Source organism: Ornithorhynchus anatinus, chromosome X1, assembly GCF_004115215.2.
Source record: "Ornithorhynchus anatinus isolate Pmale09 chromosome X1, mOrnAna1.pri.v4, whole genome shotgun sequence".
In the NCBI taxonomy this organism is placed as follows: Eukaryota; Metazoa; Chordata; class Mammalia; order Monotremata; family Ornithorhynchidae; genus Ornithorhynchus; species Ornithorhynchus anatinus.
The window spans coordinates 45,465,339-45,485,199 of NC_041749.1; the positions used below are offsets into that span (position 1 = coordinate 45,465,339).

Here is a 19,861-nt window from a genome sequence, read left to right on the forward strand (position 1 = left end):
ACACATTCCTCCAAGAGGGCTTCCCTGACCAAGGCCTCCTTTCCTCTTCTCCCACTCCCTTCTTCGTTGTCTTGACTTGCTTCCTTTATTCATTCCCCCTTCCCAGCCCCACAGCACTTATGTACATATCTGTAATTTTATTTAGGGGCAGGGAATGTGTCTGTTATATTGTTATACTGTACTCAAAGTGCTTAGTACAGTGCTTTGCACACAATAAGCATGCAATAAATCTGACTGGCTGACAGAAAACTAACTGATCAATTTGCTCTGCGTTGCTAGGACCACCAGCTGACTCAGGCCCCGGAGAGGATTTCTTGGTCAGAACTGAGTTGCCAAGAGAGAAACAATAATTTCTTCCTCTTCCCTTTCCCATGGGTACTGAGGGCCACAATCAACCAGCTGACTCCCAACCCAGATTGAGCCTCTCTTCACATACACCAAGGGTAGCAGCTACCGGGCCCCAGATCCCTCTCATTTTCTCTTCTCTCTCCCCGAGAAGCTGCTCCTGAAGTAATCGCCACCCTCTCTCAGGGGTAGTCCAACACCTCCATTGGTGAGGTCCAGAGACCCCAGACCACTGGGGGTTTGCCCTATCTCGGGAACAGGCTCCTGCTCGCAACCCACCAACCACTGAGAGAAGTCTGCTCATCTTCCTAACACTAATGATATGCTAGAAAGGCCACAGCAGTTTGCAACCAAGAACTGTTTGTTTCCTGGCACTTGGGAGGAAGGAGGTTTGAGGACTGCCCTCTCCTACTCCAACCCCTATATATTTTTTAGATGATCCCGATCATCTGGAATCCTGCAAAATTAGCTGGATAAAGTGGGTGGCAAAGGTTGCTACAGTGGCTATCCAGGCAACCAGTGCTCCCACTTAGATCTTCTGACTCAGGCTCCCACGCCAGCCCAGCAATGAGTGCAACAGTCTGTGTCTTCCTGGCCTTAACACACTGCGAAGCTGTAGCCTCTAAGGACCAGGACTTTAACTCTTCTTCCCTTCCTGACCACCATCTTCAACTGCTCACTCTCTGGGCTCCTTCCCCTCTGCTCTCAAACACACTAACATCTCCCCTATCCTACAAACCCTCTCTTGACCCCACTGCACTCTCCAACTCCCACCCCTTCTTCCTCCTTCCATTCCTGCCAAACTCCTTGAAAGGGTTGTGTACACCTGCTGCCTCAACTTCCTCTTCTCCAATTCCCTTCTTGAACTTCTACAATACAGTTTCTGCCCTCGGCACTCCATCGAGACCACTCTCTACAAGGTCACAATGACCAACTGCTTGCCAAATCTAAGACTCTACTACATCTCAAGTCTCCTTGAGCTCTTATTCCCTTCAACACTGTTGGCCACCCCCTGCTACTGGAAACACTATCCCACCTTGATTTGACTGACACAGTTCTCTACTGGTGCCTCTATAGCCTGGCTTTCCCGGTCCCTATTGCCAATTCTGCCTCTGGCCTAACTGTGGGTATCACTCAAGGCTCTTTTCTGCATCTTCCTCTCTTCTCCCTTTAAATCACTCCTTTCAGAATCTTATTCGCTCCCACAGCTTCAATTACCACCTCTTATGCAGATGACTCCCAAATCTACCTCGCTGGCCCCCATCTCTCTCCTTTTTTACAGTCTGGCATCTCGTCCTGCCCACAGGATATCGCTACCTGAAAATCCCACCAGCACCTCAAGCTCAGTATATCTAAAACTGAACTCCTCACCTTCCTCCCAAATCCTCTCCTCCACCAACTTTCCCATCACAATCGACCCCATCACCAACTACCAAGGCTCACAAACCCACAACCTTGGCACTGACCATGACTCCTTCTCTTTCAACTCCCACGTTCAGTTATAGGTTTCACAATCCTGGATATTTCTCCTCCACAGCATTTCCAGGCCCTGCCCCTTCCTTTCCATCCAAATGGCCACCTGGAAGATCCAAGGTACCTGATATCTGGACTGTATATTCTTCTATTTTGCTGTGGTTCAAAAGGGCTGTTCATTAATGGTTAACATTCATGAACATTCAAACACATTTGGGGACTTTAATAAAAGCCTGTGTGCTCCCCCAGTGGAGTACAACTGTCTTTTCCAAAACTCCAGGTCTCCTTTACATCCCTGGGGCAGCTCAAAACTATCCTGGCCAGGAATGGAAAAAAAAAAGTTTGAAAAGCAGTCTGGTTTCTCAGAAAGTGAAAGCGATGCAGTAAGCACCATGTAGTAAACATATACTTGCTAAATACTCTTCACTTTCAAATTGTCTATGGTTATATAAAAACACTCTGAGGATCAGGGATATTTCTATCAAAAAATGAAAATGAAATTCTTCCAGATGTGGTAAGTGACCTGCCAGCTGTTCCCACTTGTTTTCTGCCAAGGGCTCCTCTGGCATCTGGCTAATTTCATGGTCTATCTTCATATATATAGCCCCTAACACACACCATGCACAGGAGGGAATGTAATATTATCTGTTGACAATATATTATATACGAGCCTTTCCTGCCCTCACACCTTCCAGTCCCTGTGTCTTTAGCCTTTCAATATCCCAGACTTATGGCCTTTCCCCTCCACCAGCCCCCACCAGTAATTCAATTCCCTGCCTTTTCCCTAGGCTTGCATTTCCAGCCCTTTTTCTTTCTCTTTCTCAAGCATTCCCAGAATTCACTCCAGTTCTCATTTCCATTCCCCCTTCATCTGTCATCTCCCTATCACCTGCCCCTCGTTCACCCCCTCTACCACCCCCGTGGCTGGTTGCTTTTAGTTCTGAAGATACCATCCCACCCCCACCCTCCCCAAAGAGCCCAGATTTCCATCTTCAAATCCCAGGAGAGTGGGGTTGGCTCTCAGGCGGACAGCAGTTTTTGGAGGTGTGCTAACGTACCTTCTGGCCAAGGAAGAGGCTTTTGGTCGAGAGCACGGTGAAGCCATCTGCAGGTGTGCCTTCCGTTGTGCTGTCTGCACTGGCTGCCTTGCTGACTTCACCCTGCTTCTTCTTGCATAAACAGAGTGGGTTAGTTGACCTCCCCTTGTGGAAGCACTCATGGAAGTCACTGTGGTGGAATTAAACCCAAGAGCTGGAGACCCAGAGAACATATCAAAGGCCAGTACTTGCGGAGCCCGGCCCAGCCCCTGGGAGCTTCTCATATAGGGACCGTTCAATGCCACAGTCAACTGCTGGCAGTTTGTAAGAGAGAGGAACCAGCATAAGGGTTGTAGGGGTCTGGAATTCTGTTGTAGGACGAGGCCAGCTCCCTGGCTCTGGATGAAACCACCACAGCTTTGGTGTGCGGGCCTCTCGTAATATTCAACTGTAAGGTTAGGGTCAACTGTGGATGAACGTTTAAGAGATGATGGTGGCGGTCATGGCATCCCAGGTTTTCTCCAGCACCTTTCCTGGGTTGGGGAGGGGCTGGAACAAAAGGAATTCCAGAGACCCGAGCAACTAGTGCACCAGGGCCAGCTTGAAAAAAAACAGTTCTTTCCACCCCGGCCCTCCTGACCAGAATGGTTATGAGTCAGTCAACCTATCAGTGGTATTTTATCGAGTGCCTATTGGGTGCAGCGCACTGTACTCACTGCCTGGGAGAGCCCAAGAGAGTTAGAAGACAAAGTCCCTGCCTTCAAGAACTTTACAATCCAGTAGGAGAGAAAGGCACAAAATTCAAAGGAAGAAGTGAATAACCAGGGCCTAATGAGAAATAGTGGGGCCTGATGGAAAGAGTATAGGCCTGGGAGTCAGGAGACTCAGGTTTTAATCCTGGCTCCTCACCTTGAGTGTTGAGTGATATTGGGCAAGGCACTTAACTTCTCTGTACCTCAGTTTCCTTATCTGTAAAACAGGATTCAATATCAGGTCTCTCTTCCCTGTAGACTGTGAACTCCATGTGGGACAGGGACTATGTCCAATCTGATTATTTGATATTTACCCCAGGGTTTAGATTATTATTATTATTATTATTAGTAGCAGTAGTAGTAGAGTACATCAATTGATATACATGAGTGCTGTATGTATTCATCCCTTACTTTGTTACATAAATATTTATTACTCTGCCCCAAAGCAAGTCCACCAAAAACCCTTTGCAGCTCATCAAACCCCATGAGGAGAAGGGAAGGTCATCTGGGGATGTCAGTATTGGTGATTTCGGACCCTCCAGACCCATAAACAGTGTTCCCACTGAGTCGTTCCCAAATCAGGTTTAATGACCCCTCGAGGATCCCCTCAATGGATCCAAATGCTCTAAGTCATGCAATAGTCCAGATGAGGCAAACAAACCCAATGGTACCAAACTGAAAGAGAATACAGCATTTTCAAAGAGGACATTCTAGTAGACTTAGAACGAGCCACACACCAAATCACACTCAAAGACCTTTTAAGACTTTTTCTGAACTAAGGCGATCAGAACAGCAAGCCTCTCATCTGTCTTGTAGGAGCCGAAACCACAATCTACATTAAACAAATGTTTGGAAAATCAGACTTTTGTGGGTCCAATTTCAATTCCCCCAGGGTTTGATGTTAGCCGAATTTGAGTACAGTAAGCAGACAATATATTTGACTGTGTGGAGAGAAAACAGACCACCACCACAGACTTCCTGCTTTTATAATCAAGGGGAAAAGTTGAGTTTGGGGGGCAATGATTGGTGGATAGCTATTCAGAAACTCTGGGCACTGGATCCAGCTACTAGGTGTCCCGAAAAAATAAAGCCCAGAGGGAGGTCAGGGTCAGGAGTTCAGAAAGTCACTGGAACACTGGAAACACCAGAGGATCAGAAATGAAGTACTAGTAACGACAAAGATATCTACTGAGTGCCCTTCTGAACAGTGCATTCTACTACATACTCTGATTTTTAGAGGTCTGGGCTGGAGCTAAGCGAGTTTTGAGCAACTAAGAAAGTTTCTTCTAAGAGGAATAACCACTAGCCAGGAGGGAACAGAATGGGAAATCCAAACAGCTAAGATTGGGTTTCAGGTGGATATAAACTGCTAAATAGGGCCAGAGACGTGGGCCAATTGAGGCCGGGAATCCTAGAGGAAGGATTTTAGTTCCACTGGGGAGATTTCAGGATGTCACCGAGGACAGGGAACCCTCAGTAGGGCCATGTAAGCTTCCTGTCTTAAGTTTTAAAAACGCACCCCATCGGCCCCTCCTTCCCCGTCCAGTTCACACCCACCACAGTACTTCCCCTAAACCACACAGCCTTCAGGAACAGGGGACGTAGCGGGGAAGATAGAAGCATTTTCACCCACTTCAAGAATGAGCAGTAGACTATTTGGTGAAATCCCTGTGGGTCCCTGAATGTGGAATTCAGATTGAATGGAACCTTGGCAAAGTGTGGAAATAACTTCCAAGGTGTTGTTCAATATTGTAGTTCTCTTCTGAACGGTGGTGAAAATCTGAGATGGGTAAGGAGGGGAGGGCTGAGACGGTGCTATAATTGGTGTCGCTGTCTTTGGGCTGACTAGCCCAGAGACCTGCCCCTGCCACCAGTCACCTGGCCCTGCCCAGCAACAAAGGGGAGAGGTGGGCACAAAGACATTCTCTGTGGGTTCGTGGAAGGGGAGGTGGATAGGGTAGGGGTACACGTGCTCAATTCAGGGCTCTGCATGCAGTTAGCACTGAATAAATACCACTGATGTGATTGATTAGTCTCTACACTAGACTGAGATAGCCATAGCAGATTGGAATTTGTGTATGTGTCTGTTTGGGGGTAGGGGTGGGGTGGGGGGGACAAGAATCTGAAGAGGAAAACCGCTTAAATGTTGTAACTGTGTCTCTTTGCCAAGGAAAGAGATGGGAAACTCTTGCTTGAGGTGGAACGTGAAGGAATTTCTAGGAGCCACACCCAATTTTCCCTCCATACCGCACTAATTTTGCAGTTGAGTCCATAGCCCCTCAGCATTTAGGAACTCACCACTCCCAACCTCAGCATTTTTATCCATCCCCTCATAGTTGCCTCCCATACCTGTAATTTATTGTAATATCTGTCTCCCCTGTTAAATTGTAAGCTCCTTGAGGACTGAAATCATGTCTACTTACTCTACTGTACTCTCACAAGTGCTTGGCACATGTAAATGCTCAATATAAACGATTGATTGACTGATTGACAGGAGCAGTCCTCCTAATGCTCTGGATTACACCTACTACAGAGGACTAGGTGTAGTGGATAGAGCACGGGCCTGGAAGTCAGAAGGCCGTGGGTTCTAATCCCGGCTCTACTGCTTGCTAGCTGCGAGACTTGGGGAAGTCACTTGACTTCACCGTACCTCAGTTTCCTCATCTTTAAATGAGGATTAAGGCTGTGAGCCCCATGAAGGACCGGGACTGTGTTCAACCTTATTTGCTTCTATCCACCCCTGCGCTTAGGACAGTGTCTGGCACATGGTAAGCGCTTAACAAATACAATTATTATTACTCTCTCTCACTATAGGAGAGTTTTAAATGGATATTGGGAAGACCATGTTGACTCTGTGGCTGGATGGTTTCTGTAAGAGATCTTTCCAAACCAAAAACACATCAGGCCTCTGGGACACTTAAAGTTAGAGAACCAGGGTGGGCTTCAAAATCAGTTCCAGGTTTCTTCAGGATTAGAGGTTCCTCAGATATGCAGAGGGTGAAGCTCTGGCCTTGACTGTACATTCTTCCAAGTACTTTGTACAGTATTCTGCCCACAGTGGGTGCCCAATAAATATGACAGGTTGATCAGCCCCCACAGACTTTTCTTCAGGGGAAACAACATGACCTTTGAGGTCGTTCTAGCTCTGCAGGAAAAAGCGCCCTGGGCTTTGATCCAAATCCCATTATGGAGAAGCTCAGTGCTACTGCAGGCCAGATCCAAAGTCTTCCTGGAATTAGCTGGCTCTCTTACTGGTCTGAGTCTGGTTGACTACAGAATCATTTCTGTGGCACTTCTGTGGCAACGTGATCACACCTACCCATAGGAAGAGAGGAGCTTGTGCTCATTAGAACAGCACCTATATGGTTCAGAAGAGAAAGACATGCCTAATCCTGGAAAACTCACCCCAACATGAGCCCATACCATGAACTCATCCACGGTCATTACACCCCAGGGGAGAATGTGGTGGGAGGTGGCAGGGCCAGGATTTGTCTTTTCTCTCCCTGTGAGGAACAGCTCGGGGCCTTACGAAATCCCTTCAGTGTGACTGAGAACGGCAGCATGATCAAGCCAGAGAGCTTTCCTGACAAGAGGATTATAAATTTCTCTTCACTAATCTGCCCCCAGTCTCTCCCTATTTGGTGTAGGTCTAACCTTGGAGTACAAGTAAATGGCCAAGGTGTGTTCCTAAAGATGGACTCAGATCTTAAAGAACAGCCTCTAAAGGGACATTTTAGGGCTCACCAAAGCTTGGCTCAGCCACATTGGATTCTACCCCAAGTCAGGCTCACCCTCACCAGTCAGACTCCCCCAAGCCAGATTCACCTATGCCAGCTTTGCCGCAGATTTAACAACCAGCTGGGACTCACCCACCTAGGCTTGGCCTTAGAATGTACCACCGCCCACGCCAGCTTCGCCACAGAAGTACCTTAGATTTCCGTGCTCCCTTCTTGCCCCCCGCTTTCTTCGAGACAGGTTTCTTCTGGGGTGGAGACTTTGCCTTTTTGGCGGGGGGTGCTGTAATGATGGCTTCCAGCTTGCCCTTGGAGCCCCGCTTCTTGGCTAGCAACTCTGGGTGGATGTTGGGTAATACTCCCCCGCTGGCAATGGTCACCCCTTTCAATAACTGCGTACAAAGCGACAGCACATGGTGAGGATCAGTGACCTCCATGTTCCTGGGGAACCACTTAACATTTCATTTGCAAACTCTTCCATCCCAGGCAGCCCAGACAAACATGATGGCAATACTTGTGACAACACCTTGAACTGGTACTGGCCTCCTGATTTTCCAAAGCTCATTCCCCAACATCCCTGCGAGGCAGGGGGAGGCAGGTATCCTCTCCCCCATTTTACAGATGGGGAAACTGAGGCCCAGAGGAGTTAAGTGACTTGTCTAGGGTCACACAGCAGCCAGAGGCAGAGCTGACACTGGAACCCAGGTTCCCTGACTCCCCACTTCAGAGTTCTTTCCCCCAGACCACATTGCCTGAAAAAACAGGCAAATCCACCATGGTATATTATTTTTGCCATTGCTGTTCTCCAGAAGCTCAAATTTACATCCCAAAATCCTCACAAAGGAGCAAAAACAACTGAAGTGGGCCAGCAAAACAAAACAACACACAAATGTGTGTTTTCAAGCACCTTGGCAGTATACAGCATAAGGCACCCAAGTGTAACAATCTTTTTGGAAGAGATTTCAGCTGAGCAACAGGTTTGAAAGTTGTCATAGGCCCTCACATTCTGGAAATAATTAGGCTGGGATGAAAAGAAATCAGGTGGAAGTCAAGGAAGACCTTGGTGGAAAAAGGTCAATATAACACTCCCATTCTCAAATTTAGTGCTGCCCTTATTGCTACCTCATCCTCAAAGGGGACTGGGTCAGGGATGTCTGAGCCGAGGCAGGGAACCAGTGTGGGGGAAGGAGGAGGACACAGTTGTTTCTGAACCTATTCAGAAGCTGAACTGTGTAAACCTAGTCATGTTGCCTGACAGATCTCCCTCTGCTGCCAGGACTCCTTGCTGCCCTCTATGTTCCATCCCTAGACTCCCACCACATCAGAGTTGATGAGAGGAAGGCGGAAGTCCCAGAGAAGCCGCTCAGGCCAGGAAAATGGTGGCCCAGGTCCTGGGTGGGGCGGCTGGGGCTGTGCTCACACCACCAGGGTGGCAGTGATGTCTGCGGACTTGCTCCATGCCTGACCCCCACCTGCACTAGCCCCTCTTAGAGGCTGACCAACAAGCAAGCATCATCCTGTCTCTGCTGGGATCGCTGCAGGAGTGAGGGGAGCAGAGAACCTGAGAATCCCTCTCTGTGCCCCTAGTTGTCCAGTGACCTGGCAAGGAGTCCCCCACCCATTGTGGCCACCATGTCCCCCACGCCCCTCATACCTGATTCAATTCTTCATCATTCGCTACAGCCAGCAGGATGTGTCTGGGAGTGACTCGCCCCTTCTTGTTGTCCCTTGCTGCATTTCCAGCCAATTCCAGAATTTCCGCTGTGGGAAGAGGAGGAGAGAGATGTGACCTTTGGGTGTTTACGGACCCCGCTGGGAGAATCCCCGGTGTCCAGTTAGCGGAGGGTAGACCACTTGCCTGTCCTCTTGGAATAGTCTCCCTCCCACTGGGAAAGTTAGAGATCCCCTCATGATCCAGGATAGGTGACAATTCACCCGCCTGCCTGCAGGAATGACATTGTTGGGGAAGTGCTCTGTCCAGCAGGCCTGGAACAGCTCCCTGGAATCCAGTCCAGTACTCCCTCACCGATCTCTTTCCCAAAGCTAAGGAAGCAAACTCCAGAGCCCTGGGACAGGGCCATTCACACCTATACTCAAGGCCTCAATGGTAGCTCAACTATAGGCCCATGGTCTGCTGTCTTAATCTTGAGCAAGTCACTGAATCTCCCTGGGCTTCAGCTTCCTCGAGCAATAAATGGGATTAGATGGCTGCTAGATTATGAAATTGTGGTATTTGTTAAATACTGTAGTAATCATGGGGTAGGTACAAGATAAGTGAGACACAGTCCTTGTTCCACATGGGACTTACAGTCTAAGGTGAAGGGAAAAGAGGTATTGAATCTCCATTTTACATAATGAGGAAACAGACACAGAGAATCAAGCAATGGTATTTATTGAGAGTTTACACTGGGCAGAACACTATACTAAGCACTTGGGAGAATATTATACAACAGAGTTGCTGGACACACTCCCTGCCCATAAGGAGCTTATAGTCTAGACGGGGAGACAGACACTAATGTAAATTGGGGAAATGTACAAAGGTGCCGAGGCGCGAGGGTGGGATGAATATTAAGAGTTTAAAGGGTACAGATCCAAGTACATAGATGACACAAGAAGGGTAACGGAGAAAAGGAAATGAGGGCTTAGTTGGGAAAGGCCTCTTGGACAAAATGTGAACTTAACAAGGCTTTGGAAGTGGGGAGAGTGGCAGTCTGTCATATATGAAGTGGGAAGGAGTTCCAGACAAGAGGAGGAGGATGTGGGCAAAGGGTTGATGGCGAGATAGATGGGATCGGGGTAGAGTGAGTAGGTTGGCATTAGAGGAAATAGTGTGTGGGAGAGGTTGTAATAGGAGATCAGCGAGACAAGCTAGGAGGACCACTGGGGGTTCTTGAAGAGTGGGGAGAGGAGGCAAGGAGGCCAGCAAAGAGGTTGATGCAGTAGTCATGATGGGTTAAGGTCTTGGACCAGTTGGCAAATATGATCCCTGCCCTCAAGGAGCTTCCAATGCTGCCATAGCTATAGCAGGTAAAACCTCCAGTGGTTGCCTATCAACCTCCGCACGAAACAAAAACTCACTCTGGGCTTCAAGGCTCTCCATCAACTTGCCCCCTCCTACCTCACCTCCCTTCACTCTTTCCCCCTCCGCCCTCTGCTCCCTCTCCTTTCCCCCTTTCACCTCCCCTCAGCTAAGCCCCCTTTACCTCTGCTCCTCCCCCTCTCCCTTCCCCTCCCCTCAGGACTGTGCTCATTTTAATTTTTATTACCCTATTTATTTTGTTAATGAGGTGTACATCCCCTTGATTCTATTTTGTTGTCTTGTTTTTGTCCATCTGTCTCCCCCGATTAGACTGTAAGCCCGTCACTGGGCAGGGATGGGCAGGGATTGTCTCTATCTGTTGCCGAATTGTACATTCCAAGCGCTTAGTACAGTGCTCTGCACATAGTAAGGGCTCAATAAATACTATTGAATGAATGAAAGGTAGGGATGAAACTGAAGTGGCCAATATCACCCTGGTACTTAGACTTCCACAAACAGAGTCCCCCAGCAGGAACAGAGGAAGCATACCTTGGAGGTGATCCTGGGCTAAGGGTCGATGGGGCGAGGTCAATGGAGGAACGGGGGGCGAGGAAGTTGAGTTCGGCAGAGAGAATGGTGTCCAAGGAGAGGGGAGGCTGGGTAAAAGGTCCAAGTGGGGCATGATGACCTGGGAAAAGTTGGTGAGCCCTAGAGATCAACAATCTCTATGGAGGGACAGAGCTGCTTTGGCAGGGAGTTTAAGAGAAAGGAGGCAGGTTAGGAGGCTGTGGCCAAAGAGAGGGACTGCTTTTGTTTGATATTGTGTCTATTACATAAGTTTGGTGGTGCTGATGATGGTCATGGTATTTATGTGTGATTAGGTAATGTCTCAACAGTCAAAACACTTCCTCCCCAAAGAAAAATATTGACTTTCAGTGGCAAATGCTAGCTCCTGAAGGGAAGGGACTGTGTCTTTTATTTCTACTGCATGCTCCCAAGTGCCCAATTAATCAATGGCATTTATTCGAGCCCCTTCTGAGTGCACCCATTCCTTGCCCTCAAAGAGACTGAATTTACTGGGAATGACAAATAGAAAATTATTTACAGATTTAAAAAGCCAAAAAGAAAAACAAGAATAAACCAAAAAGCTGCACAAACACAAGGGGATGAAACATCTGCACAAACAACTGAATATATATCAACTTCATGAAGAATAAGTTATTGCATATGCATATATCTCTCCCTGGTCTGAGAACAGTTTTGAGAGGTGAGTCATGGACACCTGCAGCTCCATAGAAACCAGAGGTGGACAGCCCCTCTACAGATCTGAGGCTTGGGGGTGATCTATAATGGAGGGGTTGGAGAAGCAGAACTCCTGAAGGAGAGACTGTGGTACCATGGTATGTGACAGGTGCCCAGTACAGCAATCTGCACATGGTAAATGTCCAGTACAGCGCTCTGCACATGGTAGCCGATACTGTGCCCCAATCACAACAGACACACAGTTCAGTGCTGTGACTTTGTAAACTCTTTAAGGACAGGGTTCATGCCTACAGAATCTACTCTACTCTCCTAAGAGCTCTGTACTCAGTAAGTGTTCAATGAATACCATCCATGGACTCAACATGGTAGGTAGGTAGTACAGTGTCCTGCACACAGTAGGTACCCAATACAGCACTCTGCCCATAATACATACTACTGAAAGAATGATATGATTCCAAAAAGCAGCAAATATTTTGAACGTTGTAACTGAAACACATTTTTGTGGGCGTTCAGGGCTGGGTGTCTGAGGGGAATGCAGGAAGTGTTAACACAACTATTTGGAAAGTTCTTGCATTCCGTGAAATATGGCTGTTGCTTAGGCTCCTCAAACTTAAGCATATATGTGGGGACCAACTGTGAACAAGCATATGGGAGTGGAAATGAAGCCTGTATACTTGGGTATCACTTTGTTTTGTTCTCCTTGTGGGCAGGGAACATGTCTTCCAACTCAGTGACGTGGTACTCTCCCGAGTGCTTAGGACAATGCTCTGCATACAGTAACCAATTCATAAGTAACCATCGATTGACTGTTCTTTGCAAATTTTACTCATGTTTGCTGATGCTTGCTGTTATCAATAGGAGAATTTTGAATTGAGAAGTGCTAATGAGAAGCAGCTTGGCCTAGTGGATAGAGTTTGGGCCTGGGTGTCAGAAGGACCAGGGTCCTAATCCCAGCTCTACCACTTGTCTGCTATGTGACCTTGAGCAAGTCACTTAACTTCTCTGTGCCTCAGTCCTCTCATCTGTAAAATGGAAATTAATACCGTTAGCCCCATGTGGGACAACCTGATTTGCTTCTATCTACCTCAGTGCTTAGTATAATGTCTGGCACATAGTAAGCACTTAAATACCATAAAAAAGAGGAAATGATAAATATCTATTAAGTAGGGAGAAACTGGCTTTGTGGGTATTGAATAGTCACCAAGTTGTTCCATTTTCCCCTGGGCTCTGGTTTCCAATCTAGTTTCAGAGGGAAAGACTGCAGTCTCCAAAGAGACAGGTAATCGAGCCATTTTCTTGCTCAGTCTCCTGGTGACTGATCTCTTCTCATCATGTCAAAGATTGCCTTAAATTGGGCTTCTGCTTCAGATCTTTATGGCCCTCCTAAAATCCCATCTCCTCCAATCAATCAATCAATCAATGGCACTGATTGAGCATTTACTGTGTGCAGAGCACTGTACTGAGTGCTTGGGAGAGATACTGTACTGTACCCTCTCAGGAAGCCTTCCTTCCTCAAATTCCCAAAACCTGTCACTTCATCGCAACACCTACCCATAGCACTTTGGAAAACTCAGATTTTTTTTTTTTAATTTGCATATTCGATCATTTTTTTCAGCTAAGCTTGTTATGGGCAGGGAACGTGTCTAATTCTGTTTTACTACTAATAATAATAATAATAGTTCTTGTTAAGTACTTACTGTGTGACACTGTTCTAAGCGCTGGGGCTGATATAAAGTTAATCAGGTTGGACGCAGTCCCTGTCCGACATGGGGCTCACAGTCTTAATCCCTATTTTACAGATGAGGTAAATGAAGCCCAGAGAAGTTAAGTCAATTTCCCAAGGTCACACAGCAGACCTTGTGGCAGAGCCAGGATTAAAACTCAAGTCCTTCTGACTTCCAGGCCTGTGCTCAATCCACTAAACCACACTGCTTCTTCCAAGTACGTAGTACAGTGCTCTGCACACAGTAAGCACTCGATAAATACTAATACTAATAATTACAGTATTTCTTAAGCGCTTACTGTGTGCCAAGCACTGTGCTGGGGTAGACACAAGGTAATCAGGTTGTCCCACATGGGGCTCACAGTCTTAATCCCCATTTTACAGATGAGGTAACTGAAGCACAGAAGTTAAGTGACCTGCCCAAAATCACACAGCTGATAAGTGGTGGAGCTGGGATTAGAACCCACGACCTCTGACTTTCAAGCCTGTGCTTTTTCCACTAAGCCACGCTACTTCTTGATTGATACTGATTGAAACACTCCTACTACTTCCTGCTCAATCCTTGTTCTTCCTCCAGCTCCAACCATTTCCAAAATATTTTTCTGCCTTCTCCATTAAACTGTAAATTCCTTGAGAATGGGGATTATGAGGCCTCCTTCTGTTCCACATTCCTAAAAGCTTAATCCTGTGCTTTGCCCTCAGAAGCTGCTCAATCAAGCTCCCTCTAGACTGTCAGATTGTTGTGGGCAGGGTACCTGTCTATCGACTCTGTTACAGTGTACTCTCCAAAGTGTTTAATATAGTGCTCTGCACACAGCAAGTACTCAATAAATACAACTGATTGAATGACTGATTGAATAAATACTACCAATGGACTGACTGAATTCTGGAAGATCCTCAACCAAAACTACACAAAACCATCCAGAATGTAAAAACACCCATTTCTCCTTCCCTTTTAGCTCAAAACCCCCAGATCTGCATCACAGAAGAACTATCCTCTGGTTTGAAGAGGACGTTGCCAGTGGTGAGGCTGCCTGCATCTGTGAGCTTGAGCATCTCTGAGTGAGAATTTTAGTATTCATTCAATCAATCGTATTTGCTGAGCACTAACTGTGTGCAGCACACTGTACTAAGTGCTCGGAAAGTACAATTCGGCAATCCCTGCCCACAATGGGTTTATAGTCTAGAAGGGGGGAGACAGACATCAAAACAAGTAAACAGGCATCAATAGCATCAATATAAATAGAATTATAGATATATACACATCAAAACAAGTTAAACAGGCACTGATATAAATAGAATTATAGATATTTACATATAAACACAAGTACTGTGGGGCAGGGAGCAGGGGTAGAGCAAAGGGAACTGTGGTCATGAAAATCCAGTGGTGCACTGATTCTGGCCCAGGGGCATCGGGGTGAGTACTGCTCAGACACCTGTGGTTAAGAGGGAAGAGTTCTGTGAGACCACTTGTAGGACCTGTGCGAGAAAGAACTGAATAAAGAATGCAGGGCACAAACCCAAATGCTTTTCTAGCTTCTTTTTCACAACTGAACTTTCAACTCACATGCAGGCCATAATGAAGGCAATAGAAAAGCACTCCTTGGGCAATACAGCCCCTCCCTTCATCCATCCCTGCCATAATAAATCAGGAAACTAAAAATGGCTAAAAAAATAAGCACATATCTAGGAAGAACATTTCCTAGAGCAGCTAAAGCACAGATATTAAGAAGCAGGGGCTATTATTCTTTATCCATCTCATCACTTAGTACAGTGCTTGGCAACTAGTAAGCGCTTAACAAAAACCACGATTTTTTTTTAGTATTATTATTATTGGGTGCAACATGTTTGTTGAAAGGTAAGTGAGGAGATCATTGAAAAATATACATATTTCAACACTGATTATCCCTTTTGCAACAAAAACTGGGGCAGAGTGAAGACACTTGATCTCCCAAAACCTAGCAATCTGCCTCACAAATTCAGAGCACAGAATAATCTGCAGACCCTGTGGGAGAGACCTTGAAATGGCACAGGATAAAAGTGAGAGAAATCAGGGGACAGGAAGGATTAGTTCCAACCAACCTCCACTCCATATCAGCCCCATGACCTCTAACTGGGTTTCCCTCCTCCAAAGAGTGACCGACACCTCCTCGTTATGGGGAGAGGAATAGTGACCCAGCCAGAAGCAGGGGAAGGCTTGCCTATGGGGCTATGCCATCAACATTTTTTTTTATGGTATTTAAGTGCTTATCATGTGACATGCACTATAGTAAGCACTGGGGGTAGACACAGAACAATCATCTTGGACACAGTGCCAAGGGGTTCATGATCTTAATCCCCATTTTACAGGTGATGCAACTGAGAGACAGAAGCCAAGGGACTCTCTCAAGGTCACTCAGCAGACAAGTAGCAGAGCTGGGACTAAAACCCAAGTCCTTCGCCTCCCAGGCTTCAGCTCTTTCTTTCAGGCCATTCTGCTTCTCAGGGTTGAGGATTTCTGACCCAAGAACCAGCTAGGATGACTCATGTGGTGGGCAGGCTCGGCAGGAATCCTGAAAATCGCCAGTTGTCATGGGTGATGAAGCTGACCAAGTCAACTACCCTGGCTACAACTTACTGATCTAGGCCACTATGAGAGAGGCAGCATGACGTAGTGGATAAAGCCTGGGAGTCAGAAGGTCATGAGTTCTAAACCTGCCTCTGCCACTTGTCCGCTGTGTGACCTTGGGCAAGTCACTTCACTTCTCTGTGCCTCTGTTACCTCAGCTGTACAATGGGGATTGAAACTGTGAGCCCCCTGTGGGATGGGACTGTGTCCAACCCAATTTGCTTGTATTCACCCCAGTGCTTAGTACAGTGCCTGGCACATAGGAAGCACTCAACAAATACCACAATTATTACAACAGCGGTGCTGTGCTGCAGTCGCTTTGGCCAGAAACGGGTCTTGCATGTAAAATGTGCGTGTGCTTGACCGCGGGTCGTAGCCCTGATGGCTTCTGTGTTCATGGCATGCACTGCCTGGAGGGAATACACCTGGAGGTGATGAGAGACTGTAATATGGCACTGCCCAAACCACTAGCCCTAGAACCAATTCCTCCAGGCAGGTTCTCTGTCCTAAACTCTCCATGACTAACTACTATGAACTTGGGGTGATGCTCACCCCAGCCCCACGATACTTAAATATTCTTATATATTCCTGTACTATACCTACACTATAACTAATCTATTTTAATGTCTTTCTGCCCAGTAGGTTGTAAGTTCCTTGTGGGCAGGGATTACAACTACCAACTCTGTTGTACTGTACTTTCCCAAGCACTTAGTACAATGCTCTGCTCCCCGTAGGCACTCAATAAATATCACTGATTGCTTGATAACCCAGAGGCTTGATCATTATCTGAGTGGCAGAGTCCACCCAAAAAAGAACACTGAGAAGCCATACGTAAACTTCGGTTGATCACGCAAACGGAACTGAATAAAAATATCATCTTGGAAACAGAAAAACAAAGAAGGTAAAAAAATCAAAGCTCATATCCCCTACCTTCCTGTCTTAGGGCACTTGGTAAAAATCTCTTAAAAACCCCCAAACTACTCAGTTTACATTTTTTCAGTAGAGTGACTTTATGGGCATTTTCTCACCACCTTACCTACATAAGGTTGAAGAGGGAGGGGAAGCCCACGGTGGGTGTATTTCCTGGGTGCTTTCAAAGAGTCACTTGAATCCTCTTATCTACTAACCTTTAGGCTAAGTGAAAAGCAATTTATCTCAATTGAGGGAAGCACAGAGAAAGAACATTTGTCTTTTAATGACTTCAGACAAACCACAATCATAGAACTAGCTGATACCCTGAGCTGGCCTGCTGGTCAGTGTACTCTGGGCACATTTCCCATCCACCTGCTTGAGGGGCAGATTGGAGTTTGAACTTGGCTGCAACACGCCTGCAATGAGGAAGACAGGACCCATTTCAGAGTGCCTACCCATCCTGGGGCTGTAGGAAAACAAGGAGGCCATCAGAGGTTCAATGCTTAATGTCTTTCACCCCTTCCCAGGCCCCCCACTCACCTTCACCCTCCTCCCCACTCAATATGTCTGTGCCTAGTAAAAGTTCTACAAAAACTCAGTGGTGCTGACAACAATATTGGGCACAGCTAGGTCACATAGTCACTGCATCCACTGTGCAGAGCTGGGCTGTGAGGTCATGCAGAAATGAGACAGGGCCAGGAACCCATAGCCCACCCAGAGGCCTGACTGTGGGTGCCGCTTGCTCCTTGTAAAAAGAAAGTGCTGTTCGTTGTACAGTGAATGCTTGTTCTGCTAAGTGCTCAGCCCCGTTCCTGGGGCTGGAAATTCCATTAGAAATTACGGCTTGCTTGCAGTCTTTTCGGGAAGTTGCAGTGTCCTATTTCTTCTTCCTGCATCAGCAAGGGGAGGATTCCAAGAGAGGACCCACAGCCAGGGGTGAAGGAAAGGGAAGAAATGGAGGTTACGGAGAGAGAAGGTGTGCACGATTCCACCTCTGAGGGTGAGGCAAGGAGACCTGCCCATCTGGAGTCTGGAGCTGGCAATGGTGGCCACTCACAGTCTTCCTGACTTTCAGACATGAGGTCACTTGTGTCATGCCAACCATGCGGCATATTGTGATAGTTGCAAAGCCACCATTTTGCAGAACCAAGCTGTTTTTGTACATTTTTACAGTGTTTCTCCCAGGGACTCCTGAGCCTTTCAAGACCCCACTTGCTCCAAAACCTCTGTCCCCTCTGGTAACAGTGGGAAGTCTGATATAGCATCAGCAGAAGGTTCAGAGTCATAAAATGTGTCTAGTGGCAGATGGCAACTAGACAGGGGATGGGCCGCCTGAGACCTAGATGACTAGCTGCTTTGTGGGAGACTGAGGTGGCAACCTCTGCCAGCCCTGGAGAATCGTCTCTTCCGGGAATGGGAGTAGGGAAGTTTGGCCTGAGGGGGAACCTGGGAGACAGTGGGAGGTCAGGCTCTAGGTTTCTAGTTACTCCAGTTTTAAGAACAATCAGTGACCCAGGATAGCCCCGTAAACTCCCTCCAAAACTGGAGAGGATGGCCAAAAAACAGAAGTGGGCTGAGGATTAGAAGGGAAAAAGGGAAAGACCGACATACCCTGTGGTTTTTTACTTGAGAAGCGTGACAGTGAAATGTGTCACTAGGGAGGGTGTTTGTCAGAATTTATAGGGCAGGCCCAGGTCTATTTTCAGCTGGTCTGTCCCTTGTCCAATATTTCTTTTTTAAACTCCCAGCCTCCCTCGACCTCAAGTCTTGCTGCTGAGCCTCCCAGCTTGGAAGTGGCACCTGTGCCTTCAGGGACTAGGGAGGGGAGCACAAAGCCTATGGAGCAAAGGATTGCAGGCAGTGTCACAGGTACCCCCAGAGACACGCTGGTTCCGCTGATTTCTGCCGAGCGTTCCATGTTACACCAACAGGTTAGGTTGCACAATCTGCACAACACACATAAAGTGACATACGTGTGCGATGTCGCGTCAGCACAGAGGCATCCCGGGTCTTCTAGTGCAATCAGTGCCCCCCCGCATATGCTACATGACTATTAAAGCCCCAGGGAAATGGCCAGAATCCTCCCCCAATCTTTTACAATGCAGCAGGCCCTTTATGCACACCCGTAGGTAGAACTTTTTTTATTTTTTTTGCGACAGGGTAGCAAGGATCTCCTTGTCCAGAGCTTCACCTGCTGTTGGTAAGGGGTTGAGATTGTGCCCATTACATGAAGCAAACTGCCCAAGGCTCTGGGGTGGCAGCTGTGCTAGGGGTGGGACTGGAGTTCGTGCAGCCCCAGTCCAGGGAGGAAGTGGCTCCCCAAATAGCAAGGGCTCGCTGTTCACAGTTTTTGTGTTCAAAGATTTAATCCCTCCAGATTTGGGGTTAACCCTCCTGGTGAAAACTGAGTTCCTGATCGGGCAAGTCCATTAGGATGCCCCCAGCCTGGCTCTATGAAGCTATACTTGCACGTCACTTTACTTGCCTCAGTTTACTCAGCTGTGAAAGGGGGATTCAAAGTGTATTTTCCCTACCACTTAGGCCATAAGCTCCACGTGGGACAGGGACTGTGTCCGATCTGATTATCCTGTATCTACCCCAGAGCTTAGTGTATAGTGCTTGGCGTGCAGCGAGAGCTTAACAAAGACCATAAAGATGATTATTATTAGGGCTCTCGGCAGAGTCTGGGGCCACAGGAGGCATTTCTCTCCTCACGTGCTTCCTCACACCGGGGGGACTCAGCAAAGTGCAATCCAGCCCTGGCAAGAGCTGCCCACAACTCTTTCATATTCAGCAGGAAACCTCACAATGCACCGACTCACCATTACCGTAATTACTAGTCGATGACAATGGCTTGGGGTGTATTCCCTGTGAACGGTGAGTTGTCCCAATCTTGGTGATTTGTCCCAACCTATTGCCTCTGGTCTGAGGGGGACCAGCCTGAATCGCTCCCTGAGTCGATGGAGGCTGCAGCCCGGGCGGCTCAAGAAGGGCT

At 47.3% G+C, this 19,861-nt stretch overlaps 1 protein-coding gene across 4 annotated transcripts in view; it reads right to left on the reverse strand.

The window, feature by feature from the left end:
- LOC100073594 (core histone macro-H2A.1) overlaps positions 1–19,861 on the reverse strand; it is a 99,053-nt gene that overhangs the window by 27,777 nt on the left and 51,415 nt on the right. For 2 of the 4 annotated variants that reach the window (XM_029050753.2, XM_029050751.2), the window contains exons 3-5: positions 8,996–9,102; positions 7,536–7,733; positions 2,877–2,984 (exon numbers count right to left, since the gene is read on the reverse strand). In XM_029050753.2, the coding sequence (XP_028906586.1) occupies positions 2,877–2,984; positions 7,536–7,733; positions 8,996–9,102 (413 nt within the window). Of the gene's footprint in view, positions 1–2,876; positions 2,988–7,535; positions 7,734–8,995; positions 9,103–19,861 lie in introns of all 4 variants that reach the window. The other 2 variants (XM_029050752.2, XM_029050750.2) reach the window with 1 other exon arrangement.